Source organism: Populus trichocarpa, chromosome 10 (genome assembly GCF_000002775.5).
Source record: "Populus trichocarpa isolate Nisqually-1 chromosome 10, P.trichocarpa_v4.1, whole genome shotgun sequence".
Lineage (NCBI taxonomy): Eukaryota > Viridiplantae > Streptophyta > Magnoliopsida > Malpighiales > Salicaceae > Populus > Populus trichocarpa.
In genome coordinates this window covers 9,857,171-9,872,770 of record NC_037294.2, presented here as the reverse complement: position 1 = coordinate 9,872,770, position 15,600 = coordinate 9,857,171, and the positions used below count along the sequence as shown (strand labels likewise).

General features: G+C 32.3%; 1 protein-coding gene across 5 annotated transcripts; it reads left to right on the top strand.

The window, feature by feature from the left end:
* The first annotated feature begins 4,008 nt into the window (after positions 1-4,008).
* LOC7475393 (uncharacterized) lies at positions 4,009-14,908 on the top strand. 5 transcript variants are annotated; one of them, XM_052456813.1, is made up of 14 exons: positions 4,009-4,193; positions 5,254-5,670; positions 6,931-7,105; positions 7,368-7,451; positions 7,539-7,780; positions 7,881-8,100; positions 8,605-8,684; positions 8,763-8,847; positions 9,174-9,305; positions 9,413-9,526; positions 9,613-9,660; positions 10,527-10,611; positions 11,118-11,174; positions 14,531-14,908. In XM_052456813.1, the coding sequence occupies exons 2-14, from the start codon at positions 5,450-5,452 to the stop codon at positions 14,632-14,634; spliced, it is 1,647 nt and encodes a 548-aa protein (XP_052312773.1). In that variant the 5' UTR covers positions 4,009-4,193; positions 5,254-5,449; the 3' UTR covers positions 14,635-14,908. The 5 variants fall into 5 exon arrangements, with proteins under 5 accessions (XP_052312773.1, XP_052312771.1, XP_052312772.1 ...); XM_052456811.1 differs by having other exon boundaries at positions 4,009-4,280; XM_052456812.1 differs by having other exon boundaries at positions 4,009-4,280; positions 5,158-5,670.
* Positions 14,909-15,600: the final 692 nt, after the last annotated feature.

Below are 15,600 nucleotides of genomic sequence, written 5' to 3'. Positions count from 1 at the left end.
GTTTTTTAAACGACAACCTGTTTGTGAGAAGGGAGCGTGAACGGTGAGAGAGCTTGGGTTAGCAATGGCTAACTAGTTTTGTTGGCTGCGTTTCATTGCGAGTATGATTTCAAGGCATAACAAACAGACTCAAGAGCAATTTTTGTAAACAAATGACATAAACCCATAATATATAAGGTTGGCTCGATTAAAACCTGATATGGTTAAAAAAAACATGAGTCAATGATGGTCAAACTTCATTTATAATGAAAAAATCGAAAAAAAAGACAGATCATGGAGAACTAATTGATAATGTCAATAAACCCGGGGTAATGACCTATCCTTGAAAACTCTATACATGACTGCTTGCCCGGGTTGAGATTTAAATTAAATCTTATGAGAGTTGCTACGATATGAGCCAATTAATTTGGTGAGTTCAAAGTCAACTCAAAAGACCGAGAAAATTGTGGGCTGACCTAAAAAATGATATTTTTATGTTGTTTTAATATTGAGAATGTAACATATTGGATGACACAAGGTCAATCGGGGTAAACTTTAAATATGCAACTCAGATCATGAACATGACTATGATACATTAACTCAATCAGATAGCTATCTATTTCTTTCCCCTTCTCTTTTCCTATTCTATCGCCGCTTGGGCCTCGTTTAAGCTTGGATTGGATGAAAAATGGAATTAAATTGAAGACTTAATAGAGAATAAGGGACTAGGTTGAAAGAAGAGGGTTTGGATCAAGCGGGATGAGATTCACGCCCTAATTGAAGAGTTATTATCGAATTAGGGATTGAATCGAATGAAAGTCGGGACCCGATTGAAGAATTATTATCAAATTATGGATTAAATTGAATGGGTTAAATGGAATCTAAGGCTTAATTGAAGAGTTATTATAGAAGTAGAGACCAAAGTTTCTTTTTTTTTAAAAAAAGGTTGATGTATAAGTCTGCGTGTAAAATCATTTTGTGTGGTGCATGTAGTCCCCTGCCACCTCCAAAGACATTCATGTTTGGTGTCTCTAAAACTGTCTCGGCATCCCCGTCCTCCTTAAGTGACTTGTATATGATAATTATCCATAGCATGGCACCGGTGAACGTTTTCTCACTTCTTTTTTTCATTTTTTCTCTCTGATTTTGCAATTTGATTTGTTTCTTCTTCCTTCATAGCTCTTTTTTTTTTGTCAATCTTATTTAAATCTCTTTGAAATGGAAAACTTGGCCAAATTTTGCATGATCAAACACAAAACCAATGTAAGGATGTTTTCTGACTATGCGAGAAGATCACTAAGAGAAAATAAAAATAAAATACCACGTTCAACTGCAAAACAAGTAAGTGGAAAGGATAAAAAAAGAGTTACATGTCAAAAAAAAAACAATTGCACCATTGAATCCATAGTGCAACGATCGAACACAAACCCAGTATCAGGATGTTTTACGACTACTCGAGAATGCCATAGAGAAAATTAAAAAAAATACCAAGTTTATTCACAAAACAAATAAACATAAAAGGATTGAATAGAAAAAAAAAGTTACACGACAAAAAGAGAAGAGAAGAAACTCATTGTTATGTGAATTCACATTGCGACAATCAAACAAACTCAATGTCAAGATATTTTATGACTACGCAAGAGGCCACAGAGAGAAAATGGAAACAAAATACCAAGTTCAATTAAAAAAAAATCAACATAAAGGGATTGAGTTGAAGAAAAAAAGTTACATGAAAAAAAAAACAATTCCATTGTTTTCTTTTAAATCTTGTCATAAGATTTTTTTTTTTTCGGTTGGCCGGGTGCCTTGGGACCAACCACGCTGACTAGGTCATGTCGGAGTGATTTCCATGTAGTTTAATTTTAAACTTGAGTTAGACAAGAAGTTGGGTTGAGAGTTTTTTCTGTCAATTTCATCCTCGTGTTTTTTTTACCGGTCGGCCAAGTTGTTTTTAGACTGACCAAGTTGATCAAGTCATGCCGGGACAACATCCACATGATTTAATTTTAAATCTAGGATAAGCAAGGGTTTGGACTGGAAGGTCTTTAAGTTGACCTGCTAGATTAGATTTAATAACAGTGTCAAGTTCTTCTTTACGACTTGGATATTTTTTGCTATGTTAAAAAAAAACTGACTCACAGTGTAGCCCAAAATTGTAAACAAGTTATTTGTCTAAATCCACTCCTGATTTTGGCAAATTAATATCCTCATACTATCTTCTATTGGTCGGACCTCATCCCCTCCTAATAACATCTTTTCTTAATTTACTAGCTATTTAACATGCACTCCGCCACGAGTTGTATATATGTTTATTTTAAAAAAAGATATGCAGTCTTTTTTTTGTATTATTTTACATAAAAAAATTCAAAGTGTAAATAAAAAAGCTTATGTAAGTATATAATTAAATAAATCGATAATAATTTATGTAAATAAACAAAAAAAATCGTTAACAAAAACTAAAAGAGAAATTAGAAAAAAAAGGAGATAAATGCGAATCAAGATCTTTGATTTAGCAAAATAAGACATTTATCTGGTTGTGTTTACTAAATTTGTTTATTAAAATCAATAAAATAGAAACACTCATGAAATTTATTAAATAAAGTAAAAGGAAAAAAATATCATGCAAGGCCAGACATGTTATAAATATTATCTAAAAATAAATATTTTTTATTTTTAGAACCAGAGTTCACATGTATATATATAAAAAAAAATATAGATGGATCATAATAATATCTTAAAAAATCAAATACAAATAAAACGATTTAAAAAAAAACTCTATTTAAAAAAGGCCTGCAAAACTTGTGTCCCAGGTCATGAGACCGAGATAAACCGATAGAGAATTAAAGATAACCATAAAACCAGTCTTTACAAAAAAATAATGTAGAGCAATGAAATAAAAAAAAATGAGCCAAAGAAAAAGGATGTCGAACCTCGTTAACTTTTCAAACCCAATAGTTGTATTGAAAAGCACCATAGGTGGAAAAACTATGAAATTCAATTCACAATAAATCAAACATCGAAGGATGAAAGATTAATTACATAAAAGAATCTAAAACAAAAAATTATTATTAAAAGAATAATGGTGAAAATTGAAATAAAAAATAAATTAGAGGGCAACAAATTTTTTTTAAATTGGAGTGTTAAAATAAAAATAAAAATAAAAATAAAAATAACTTTGACAAAAGAAAAACAAATAAAAAAAACAAGGGACAAATTAAAAAAAAAAACTCTAGACAAGTAAAGATATAAATAAATAAAATTAAGTATTTTAAAAATCTTTAAATTCTTTTATTCCTGGCCTTCATCCATGTCACGTTACATATGACTATAATTAATGTTTATCTAGTATAATCATCGTTAGATGGTTGGATTTAGATTTACAATGCGTTTGCTAGCATACCACAACATCAAAATTCAAAGGTGCTGTAGTTTTATCTTGAGTCTTTTTTAGCAGTGGAGTATTATTTTTATTAAGATTCAACGTTTATTTGAAAACGCTGGGAAACTTTATTCATGTTGCAGGTTAATTAATTTGACTTATTTATGTTCCAGGTGTTGCGCCTAGTTAGACCAGCATATATAATACTGTGATTACATTTGTTTTTTATTTAGAAATATATTAAAATAATATATTTTTTTATTTTTTAAAAATTATTTTTGATATCAGTGTATCAAAATGATCTAAAAATATATTAATTTGAAGTGAAAAAAAATTAATTTTTTTTAAAAATATTTTTGAAACGCAAAAATAAACAGGTCAAAAATATGTTTGATATTACATCAACAACTATTTTTTACTTAAAAATACTTTAAAATATTTTTTTTAAAAAAATTTATTTTAACATTATGACTTTCTTTTCTTGAATCTAAAAACATAAAAAAATTAAATTTCTTAAAAAAAAACATTTCTTCAGTATAAACAAAATTTCATAACCATGAATAAAACGTGAACAAGAAAGGAAAATGCAAAGAAAAGGGGGTTAATTTCTTACAAGTAGATAACAGCTCGCAACTAGTACGTGGAAAGAATAGAACGTTAAGAACACGGGGAAAAAAAAAGAAAAAAGAAAAGAAAGAAAGAATTGATGCATTGATAGTTTGATAGAAATAGAAAAGCGAAGGAAAAGAAAAGGAAGAAAATCGAGAGAGAGAGAGAGCGCGCGCTTAAAGTTTCAACAACAAACAGAACGGGTCATCAAAATCATGAAGACAAAGTGCTCTTCTCTTCTTCACTCTCTTCTTCTCCGACATCTCCGCTTCTTCTCTTTCTTTAGTCTTACCTCTGCATTTCTTACCTTACGGTACTTACTCTTTCTCTAATTTGTTTCGATCTTGATTTTTTAATCGGAATTTAGTTTTTTTTTGTTAAGAAGTTAATTTTCCTGTTACGAGTTTGAGGATTTGGATTTATGTGTGGTTAGTGAGAAAATGTAGGAAACATCAGTGATTCTTTTCTGAGATTTTGAATTTTATTGCTCTATAGTTTATTGATTTTTTTTAAAAAAACTCTTTAGGATATGTCTGGTTTCGAATTTTTTAGTTCTGAATTTCTGTTTGTTTACGGAAAATGTAGGGGGGGGGGGGACTTGCGTGATTAGGATTTTTAGGATCTTGAGTTTGTTGTTTTGTGGAAGAATTAGTAAATTTAGTATTAGGTCTAATCACAGTTGTTTGTTTATTTTTATTTTTATTTTCTGAATTAGTAAAATACAATGTCTGCTTTTTAGTTATTACTTTCTGTTTTGTTGGTGAGAAAATTTTAGGAAGAGTCTGGCTATAAATATTTTGAATTAGTGAAGAAACTCAAGTTGATTGGTATTTATGGATTAGACTGATCGAATAATTGTTAGTGTTAGGAGATGTAGATAGATTGCTAATTTGAGAATTGGTTTGTAATTAAGTGCTCGAGATGAGTCTTGTCAAGAAGTCAAAGTTGTTGAGGGAGGCAACATTTGTGTTCTATAGTTTCGTGCTTTGATGTTTAAGGTTTAGAACTCTGGGGGTGGTTTGTTAATGAAATCGAGGAACATTCTGTACTGATTTTGAAAAACAAAAGAAGCGATGCAGAAATTTCATTAATGAGGCAGGCATCTTATGTTTTTGAGATTATGATTCTTGGGAGATTTGATATTGTGTTGTCTAAAGTTGTTAAATGTATGCTGGTTTATATGTTTGCAGTTCTGATTTCTTGCAATTGCTTGGAGACAAGTCTGCGGAGAATGCAATGATGATTATGCCAAGCTAATTCAAGTTGTTTGTGTCTTTTTGATACAGAGGAAATTCTTGAATTCCTTGGTAATGTGTGGAGCATAAGAATCTGCTTCATCTGTCAAATGAGTGCCTAAGCCAAAGGGTGCATCTTCAGTAACTTATGAAATCAAATGCATATATTTAAGAGTGCAGGGCTGTGAGCCTGTGACAAGAGGGCTCTGTCTCCCACAAAATTTGAAATAATTGTCAAGTGAAACATATGGAGTCTACAGGGTGTTGGTTCAATAGGTTAAAGTCAAAGGATAAGCTGAAGTCTGCGAAAAAGAAAGATACTGCAGGCAATGAGAAGGAGGGATCAAAAGCCCCAAACAGTGAAGAAGCACCATCAAATGTAACAAGGCAGAAGGTTGCCGCTGCAAAGCAGTATATTGAGAACCATTATAAGAAGCAAATGAAGGACCTGCAAGAGAGGAAGGAGCGGTATGATTTAATGCATCTTTTCATAGCAATGATGTTCAAGTAAAATTACTTTCCTGTTAATATTCATACTTCATCTTTTGGCTTATCCGTTTGAATTGGCCACTAAGGATCCTCTGGTTTCTATTTTAATTTTTCCTTGTATAGTACATTACCCTTTCTTTTTCTTTGGTGCCACTTAAGGGTTTGTTTTGTATATAACTTCTAGATAATAGCAAATGCATTGTTCTGTCAACTTCTAATTTAATTATGAAAAACAATGATTGGATACTCTGGTCTTCTTGTTTTATAAAAGATAAAGAAATAAAGAAAACGAGATTATGAATTTGACATGGATAGTTTGGCGAGTCTTTGTACTGGTTTATCAAGTTTTTGGAGGTAGACTAGTGTGGCGTCATATGTGATGACAGGCCCAATTTATCTAGAAGAGTACTAACCCTAGCTAAGGCCCAGCCTTAGGAATTATTCTTTGGCCCACATAGTCAGATTGACTTCAAAGTCTCCAATGTCTGACCTTATCAATGAAGGTGGGTAATATACTTATCTGATGTGGTTAGGGTGCGGTCATTTTATCTTTTGCTATAAAATCCTATAGTGATACTTTTATTCACCAGTAACGCTTGTTTGGCTTTATCCTTATTCCGTAAACAGTTTCCCTATTAAGGAAAGCAGCATTTAATGATGATTCATTCTCAAATTGAAGTTTAGAAGATGGACAACGTGCCCTATAACATTCACTTCTATTTTCTGTTTCGAAATCTATTTTGGGTGGTTTTGGGATGTCTTAACACGGTGTCTATTGCTTGATTGTAAAATATGGATCTTTAAAAGCAAAGCAATTTATTTGTGTAAAATTCCTTTCACTACAGATTTTATGGTGTTTATGGAAGTAAAATAACAGAAGAATATGCACGGGGATAGGGTAGAATCTGAATGGGGTGAAAGTATACATAACAAATCTGATGGCTTTCTGGTGCCCTCTTAGAAATCAATATGGATGCTAACACTATGATTGATTCTTATTTCTGCATGTGTATTGTATGAGTTCATGAGCATTGCATTCTTACTGACCATTAGATGCCAACACTATGATTGATTCTTTCAGCTCAAAGGGTGCATGAAAATTTTTCCGTTTCTTTTCAGAGTGGTCATCGAATGAATAAAATTCACCATTTTTTTCTGAAAGACCATCTCACTCATGAGATCTTTTCACTCTTAGTAAGTTGATGGTGATGGTATTTTGGCGCTTATGATTTCTTGCAGACGTAATGTACTGGAGAAGAAGTTAGCTGATGCTGAGGTCTCTGAGGAAGAACAAGATAACTTACTTAAGTATTTAGAGAAGAAGGAAACTGAATACATGCGCCTTCAAAGGCATAAAATGGGTGCTGATGATTTTGAGCCATTGACAATGATAGGCAAGGGTGCATTTGGGGAGGTAAGTATGTCCTTTTCATATTCTATTCCAGCTTGACAGACCTTGTTGGTATTTTCTTCCTACTACATTCTAGCATATAGCAAGAAGAAACACAGACATTCTTACTAAACTGTTTCTGCATTTATACGTCGCATCTCTATTTGATAGCCAGGATCTCTTTCTTGAAATTTATTTTTGGGTGTTTATAGCGGTGATGCTCTTTTAACCAATTCATCAATTATTGAGTGATTTGTTTTTTGAACTTCTCCTTTTGAGATTGCAGGTTAGAATCTGTAGGGAAAAGTCAACAGGTCATGTGTATGCTATGAAAAAGCTTAAGAAATCAGAGATGCTTCGGCGAGGACAGGTATGTGGTCTTGTTAAGCCTTCCTAACAATTTTATTGGAGTTCTTCTTCATTATGCTTATTTCCAGTTTGGATCTAAAATGTTCAGGTTGAACATGTGAAAGCAGAAAGGAATCTACTTGCGGAGGTTGATAGCAATTGCATTGTCAAACTGTATTGTTCTTTCCAAGATGAAGAGTATCTGTATCTAATCATGGAGTATCTACCTGGTGGAGATATGATGACTTTATTGATGCGCAAGGACACGCTAACTGAAGATGAGGCCAGGTTTTATGTTGGGGAAACTGTCCTGGCTATTGAGTCTATCCATAAACATAATTATATTCATAGGTAAATCAATATTTGTCTTGAACTGTCGATGTGCTTTCTTTATCATGTACTTCTGATATTGTAATAGTGAACTTATCTTTTCTGTGTTTTCATGTTGCAGAGATATTAAGCCTGACAACTTGCTACTTGATAGAAATGGTCACATGAAATTATCAGATTTTGGACTATGTAAACCATTAGATTGCAGTAATCTCCAAGAAAAGGATTTTTCTGTGGCAAACAATCTTAGTGGAGCTCTTCAAAGTAATGGATGCCCTGCAGCACCAAAACGTACACAACAGGAGCAATTGCAACACTGGCAGAGGAACAGGAGGATGCTTGTAAGTTCCCCACTGTCATGTAGTGGAATGACCTTTCATTCCGTAGGATTAACATTGTTAATCAAGACATTATTGCTGTTGATGCCATGGCTGCTGCTTTATGCTGAATGCTTGGTTTCATTTTTTCGCTTATAATTTACAGGCAGTAAGCATTTATCTAGAATTATAAAATACTCTTCCCAGCTTCTTCATGGTGCTGTTCTTTGGATGGGTTTAGTTGGGTTTTCTTAGTGGATATGTAGAGAGACTGGAAAGCTCTGTTATTTTAGCCTCTTTCTTCTTGGTTTCTTTTGTTTCTTAGGAGGATGTTTTCATCTCCTTTACAATTATCAACCTTCTTTCTGTTTTTAATAATTATTTTCACTACAAAAAATCTGTTTTTAATAGTTATTTTAACCTATCATTTTCCTGTCAAACTTCTCTTCCCACCGAGGTATCTGTAGTATCCGTGGGAATTCCACTGGGATTTCTATTGTTTAAACCTTCAATATTATAATGTTGCAGGCTTATTCCACTGTTGGAACTCCTGACTACATTGCCCCAGAGGTCTTGTTGAAGAAAGGATATGGAATGGAATGTGATTGGTTGGTATACTGAAAATGGCCCTTAGTATTTTTCTTTTCTGAGACCCTTTCAGGTGTGACTTAGTTTCTTACATCCAGGTGGTCCATTGGTGCTATTATGTATGAAATGCTTGTGGGGTACCCGCCGTTTTACTCAGACGATCCCATGTCAACTTGTAGGAAGGTAATCTTGTGATTGTGTACTTATTTGTCAAGAGAAAATTGTGTTTTTCTTGATTGTGATTAATGCATGTTGAAATGAGCCTTGCCAACATGTTTACTCGTTATTTTTTCTGATCTCTTTACCTACTCAAAACCATGCTATTCAGTTCAATTGTGATTTTGTAGCTGGTAACTTCTCAAACTTTGCCCAAATGTTAACAAACCTTTAATTGTCAGCACTGGCTTCTAAGTTCTTTTCCTTTTTCAGTGTTAACCTCTGGAGCATTTCATCCCATTCTCTCCAATATCATCACCCCTTAGTAGTTCCACTGTTTTCATTTTCTGCAGATAGTAAATTGGAGAAATCATTTAAAGTTTCCAGAAGAAGCAAAGTTATCTCCCGAGGCAAAATACCTTATTAGCAAACTCTTATGTAATGTTGACCAGAGGCTTGGAACAAAAGGCGTGGATGAAATAAAGGTGTTGTGGTGTTCTGTTCTAAATTTTTTTGGTTTCTTTCTCTATTAGCAATACTCCAGATAAAATCGAGATTGATAAAATTAACTTGTTTACCGTGTTATTTTCAGGCTCACCCATGGTTTGAAGGTACTGAGTGGGAGAAATTATATCAAATGAAAGCTGCATTTATTCCTGAGGTCAATGATGAGTTGGATACTCAAAATTTTGAGAAGTTTGAAGAGGTAGATTGATTGGTCTAAAAATCTTAATCACTTATTTAGATACTTTTGTCTTGGTAACTTTTCTATCATTCGTGTGATTCTTTTAGGCTGATGACCAAATTCAAACTTCAGCAAAATCTGGTCCATGGAGAAAGGTTGGTACATACGAATTCTGTTGTTTATGTTGAGTTACTTTTGGGGTATTTTGATTAGTATTCCACCAGAGAATGTGCATTTTTCTGTTCATTCTATTTCATTTTTTTTATGAATGAATGTTTCATTTCCAAGACAAATTCAGTAGGAAGGCCAATCCCAATCAATATACCATTAACATCTCCTGTAATGCTATCAACTGATTTACATCAAAACAAATGAGCATCAACTAATGATAAGACCTTGTGAAACTCCAATTCCACAAGCCAGAAGCATAGATGATTCTTTCCCAGCAACAGTTTATCAGAACTAGAACCACCATCTGCAGAGTTTCTCTTTTAGTTTCCTTTATTAATTTATATATGTATGTTCTTCGGAGTGGTCAAGATGGGAACTATCTAGAATCTAAATAAGATAATCAGGGAGTTAGGGATACACATGTCTGCGGTCTCAGAAAACAGGAAAACCATTCAGAAAAGCAGAAATTTGGGATCGTGGGGAACTTTCCACTTTTCCATATTCACATATTTACAGTATTCCTTTCTCTGAGGGTCGTGGACACTCATGCATGAAAATGTTACTTATTTCTACCCCTTAAGAATTTTTTGGTGCTAGATTGACCTATGAATTAAATTGGAGCATTGTTAGCATCAACACAAAAGCTATTTGCTTTATAACAATTCAAGTTTGGCTTAAGATTTTCTTTGGTGCTAGATTGGCCTGTGAATTTAATTGGAGCGTTGTAGCACCAACACAAAAGCTATTTGCTTTATATAGCCTGCAAGTTAAAAGTTTAATTAATTGGTGATAAATAATGTTTCTGGCGTCTAGATGTTGATTAAATGTTTTTTTTTTGTCTTTTTTGCAGATGCTTTCATCTAAAGATATTAACTTTGTTGGCTATACATACAAGAACTTTGAAATTGTAAATGATCATCAGTTACCTGGAATCGGTATAATTTCCATCTCTTCAATTATATGTATCTAATGTATCCTCTCCACTCGACTATCCTAATTAGTATTTTGTCTCCACATTATCCAGAATATTTAATCTGTTTTTTTTTTATATATAATAATATTGCGCACCTAAGATAGGGAATGGGATTGTTAATAATGGAAGTGTTTGGCAAGGCATCACCCTTAACTTTTATGCACTACAGGAACTATACATGTAATAGCATTTCATGAAGAGTCTTAAAAAACTAAAAAAAAAAAAAACTCAAGAACCAAATTCAAAAGGTAGGCTATCTGATGGTTAATGGTTACATTAGAACTTTTTGGGAACAAGAAGGGTATCATTGAGAAAATATAAGCTATGGGGGTAGAGGTGAAATTTCAATCAAATATATAGGTGCAATATGGAAGTTTACCCGTGTAAAGAGCACAAGTTTAATTTTTTGCAACCATCCACTTTCACATGATCCTTATTGGTGATTCTTTTTCTACATCCATTATGCAGCTGAATTAAAGAAAAAGAGCACAAAATCTAAGAGGCCCTCCGTCAAGTCGCTTTTTGGTAAGTTGTTTTATTTTAAAAGAAAAAAATTAATTGTTTTTAGTTTTTTTAGAATGAGTGGGGTAATCTAATACAAAGTCCATGTCAAGCCAAAAACAATTGAAATGTGATCTGAGATTATGTTCACATGATCTTACTCGTTTTGAACCTATGTAGTTTGTTTGATTCTTTGCTGCTTTGATTAATGGAGGTAGTTTTTTATTTTTTTATACAAGTTCCCATAAATTTATTGATTTTGAAGCTCTCCCATATTTTTTATGAAGATACTGTTCTTACGAGGGGAAAAGCCCGAAAGAGAGTAAGAAGTTACTGGCCCTTTTACCCTATTTGGCGCACAATTTTTGAGAGGATGAGTAGTTATGGAGGGTGACACCTCATCCCACTTTTGGGGTGAAGTGCTGCCCTCCAAGCATGGGAATTGGGAAGTTTTCGGTCCCTTAATCAAATCCGTCAGCTTTAAAACGTAGGTCTCATCAATATTAAGGAAAATACTAAACAAAACATTTTTTTTTAAGTCCATTCATAATAAAATGTGTCTAGGATGGATTATTGTGAAATTATTCTTTTATTTTTATTTTTTTAATTTTTAAAGCTTTACTAGAGGGATATAATGGTTTTTGTACACAATCAATTTATCATTTTTAATTTGTTTGGGGTTATCACTGTCTTTTCATTTTTTAATAACAGTGCAATTATCGTATTGTTTGTAGAGAGTAAACATTAGAACTTTTGGTCTAGGGGCTATTATAGTTTTAATTTTATCACGAACAATTGAATTGTGCAAGTACCCTTACTGTGTAAATTTGTTAGCCTTGGTTTCAGGAGCTTGATTGTCATTTTCTAATATTTTATTTCATTTAGTTCTAGGGGCGTTTTCGTTTTTTTATATAATTTTTTGAACAATTGAATTACTCAATTACCCTTACCATTTAAATTTCTTAGCTTTGGCTTTAAGGGTGTGGTTGTCATTCCATAAAGGTTTTTTTTATTATTATTGTTTAGTCATAGGAGCATTTTTTATTTTGTGCACTAAAAAAAAGGTTGCTGAAGACGGTGGTTGAAATCAAACTTTCGCCACATAATTTGAATGGTGGTCTCGGCATCCTCTTCCTTCCTAGGTGGCATGTGTATAGTAGTGAGGTCTGTTTTGACGTCAATTGACTTTTTCTTTTCTTTTCCTTCTTTTTCTTCCTTGGATTGCGTGTTGGCCATGTAAAAAATTATATCAACCCTTCAATTTCTTTTTTCTTTTGATTCAGTCCTTATTCTCTTAATTGCAATTGTTTTATTTACATTAATTTTTTTAATTGGATTTTATTTTTGATTTCGTCTCTATTTATTTGATTTTGTTAATTTTTTATCAAATTTGATCATCATTCTTTTAATTGTTATTTTTTGGTTTTCGGTCATTTTCTTGATTTTTTTTTTTTCAATTTCATCCTTGAGCATTTCTTTTCATTGAATTTTATGTCAAGCTTGGTGCTAATTTTTTTAATTGTTATTTTTTAATTATTTTCTTAATTAATTTGTTTTTTTTTAATTTCATCCCTAAACATTTAATTTCATTAAAATTTTCCCTTAACATTAAGTTTCAGTGGTTTTTATATTGATTTATTTTCTTCAATTTCATCTCTCAATATTTGTTTGGTTAAGAATCAAACTTTTTTGTTTTTTTCAGGTTTGCCTTTAATGGGGTCATTCTGGTCTTATGACCTGGGTCAACTTTGGTCTTTTTTTTTAAAGCATTTTTTTAAAAAAAATTGCTAGTATTTTTTTCGTTTTTCTATTTATGGGGTCATTTCAATTTCATGTCCTAGGTCATGTGTTTGGTATAAAAGTCGCATTAATAACACCTATACATTAAGTTTTTTGTATTGAAAAAAAAAATATTTGACTTACTGTTAGACGAGTTGAATAGACACGTGAATATTTTATTTTTTGTATTGATTAATATAAATAATTCTCATAGACTTTTTTTATTTATAATTAGAAAATTAAAAATAATAAATTTGAAAAACTTGCATATTAATTTTTTGTGTTTTACTAAAAAAAAAATTTATACTCGCTGCGAAACACTGATCAATTACCTATTTATAACTGCTTATATATAAATCCTGTTATTAAGCATGGGTCCCACTATCATGATCTATATACACTTCTAATATATTATTCACTCCCAATCATCATAAACACTTCACCTTCAACACTCTCGTTATGTCCTTGACACTCGACTCTCAAAACCTAACCCCTTAACATACTACTTCCAAATTTCTAATCTCATAATCCCACATACCAAATGAAAACCTAAAAATATTTCTTATGCTTATGGTGATATTTCTTTCTGGTTCATTATTAACCGACAGATCAAACTATCATTTATTTATGAGAGTGCTGAAATTGGGTTAGCGCGTAATGGTTAGTATTACTTGAAGTTGTCGGGTGATGTCTTTTAGCTCTCTTTGAAATAAGCAAGTGCAAAATCCTTGTTCGAGTTTCAGAATTTCATTCATATCACTGGCACTTTTTTTAAGAGAAAATTCTTTCAAAATCGTCTGTAGATGATGCAAGTTAACACTATCATGTTCTTAGAATAATAGATGTATATTATTGAACATTGTTGTAGCTTGATCAGGCTGCATTCCCTTTTTTATTTCTTATTATGGTGGTTCATAATATAACAGAAGATGAGTCAGTCGAGGCTCCCAATCAACCTGTTAAAGGGAGCTTCCTAAGCCTCTTGCCTCCCAAACTAGATGCTTCGGAGCAATGATGTAAATCCAAGTAAGCTGTGCTAATCTCATTATACCATCTGATCGTTACGTAACATTCGATTAGAGGTAAAATGAAGAAGGATCACTTTCTCGATGAATAGCTCCTGGATTTTGTGTTTGCTGAAATCAAAGTTTCAGGGGCAAGGGCACCCCAAAATTGAGTGGTTTGAGGTTACTAATTGGCTCGTTTAGTTAGATTGTTAATCTTTGTAAAATTATCTCATAGTAAATATTCTTTTGAGATCGATGTGTATTTATTTTACCCCCTTTTGTCAAAACTGTGAGAAATTTGCTATACCATACCAGCACTGTGGGTTTCTTGTAAGTTGTAACTAATCATTGTTGAGTTGATAAAGGTGCGTCATTTATACCGTGAAAAATGGAGAAAAATAACAAAAGATTCCCCCTCCCCTCTCGCTCTCGGACGGAACTTTAAGGTTAAGATACTGAGCTTTGATTTAGTCCTGTTGAATCTATTTGTTTAATATTTCCTCTCCATTAGTAATGGAGTTTAGGGAGTTTAGCATCATGGTTAATCAGACGATACATGTCCTTTAAGCTGTGATTTGCTTTTTTCTCCATTAGGATCCTCAGCCATCGTTGTTTGCATGCTTAAGCCACCGGAAAGAGGTCAGATCACAGTCATCAAATTCAATCACAAATTAAGAACCAAATCAAACTCATCCTAGCTGCCACCATCATATCCACCTCCACCATAGTCAAATCCAGCTCCATCAAGCTGGCACTGTGGCTGCAACTTTCGCCAGCACCACCATAACGGCCGATTTCGCATTGGAAAGTCTTGAAAGTTAATGGGGTTTGAATTCAAGGATAAAATTGATGTGGGTTGTTGATTTTGGAGAAGAGAGACATGATGATGAAATTGATGGTGGCTGGATGGAATTAAATATGGTATTCATTTTGGATAATGAAAGGCGATGGCTATCTCTACCAGTTTCCTTCCTTCTTCTTTTTTCACTTTCAATTAATTTGTTTTCATGCAGAATAAGATGGAGAATCTTATTATTAGCGGTGAATGGTGTTTTTTATTTTTATTTTCCTTACCTTATAAAAATAAATCAGAAAAAGTATACGTCAATGAAGCCAAAACTCGTGTCGCATGATTAGCCATGATGTCTTTGTCAACTCCGGTGCTATCATGGAACATATTAGATGAATAAGAAAATTACTTTGATCCTATTAATAAAGGAATTCAATCAACACTTAAATTAATAAAAATATATATAATTATTTAATTAATTATAATACATGAACGGTACAATCATTAACCTATTTTGTAATTGAGTGGATTATTTCTCGCCCTGTGCTACAAGTTGAATTAATTTTTAACATGAAAAAATATATAATTATTCCTAACATGATTCATAATAAAAATAATAATTATAAATTTAAAATATGATTTGTATTATATAATATTTTTAAAGAATATTTATACGGGAATATATTAGATAACATTTATTTTTAAATATTGAGATATGATATATTGGATCAACCTGGATTAATATGTTAAATATTTGACCCCGGTAATGAGATTTTAATAACCTTATAAAAAACAGATTAAAATAAATTATGAAAATCAATTACTAATCAACTTGACATTGAAAGATAAATTTTTTTAAAAAAAAATCAAGAAA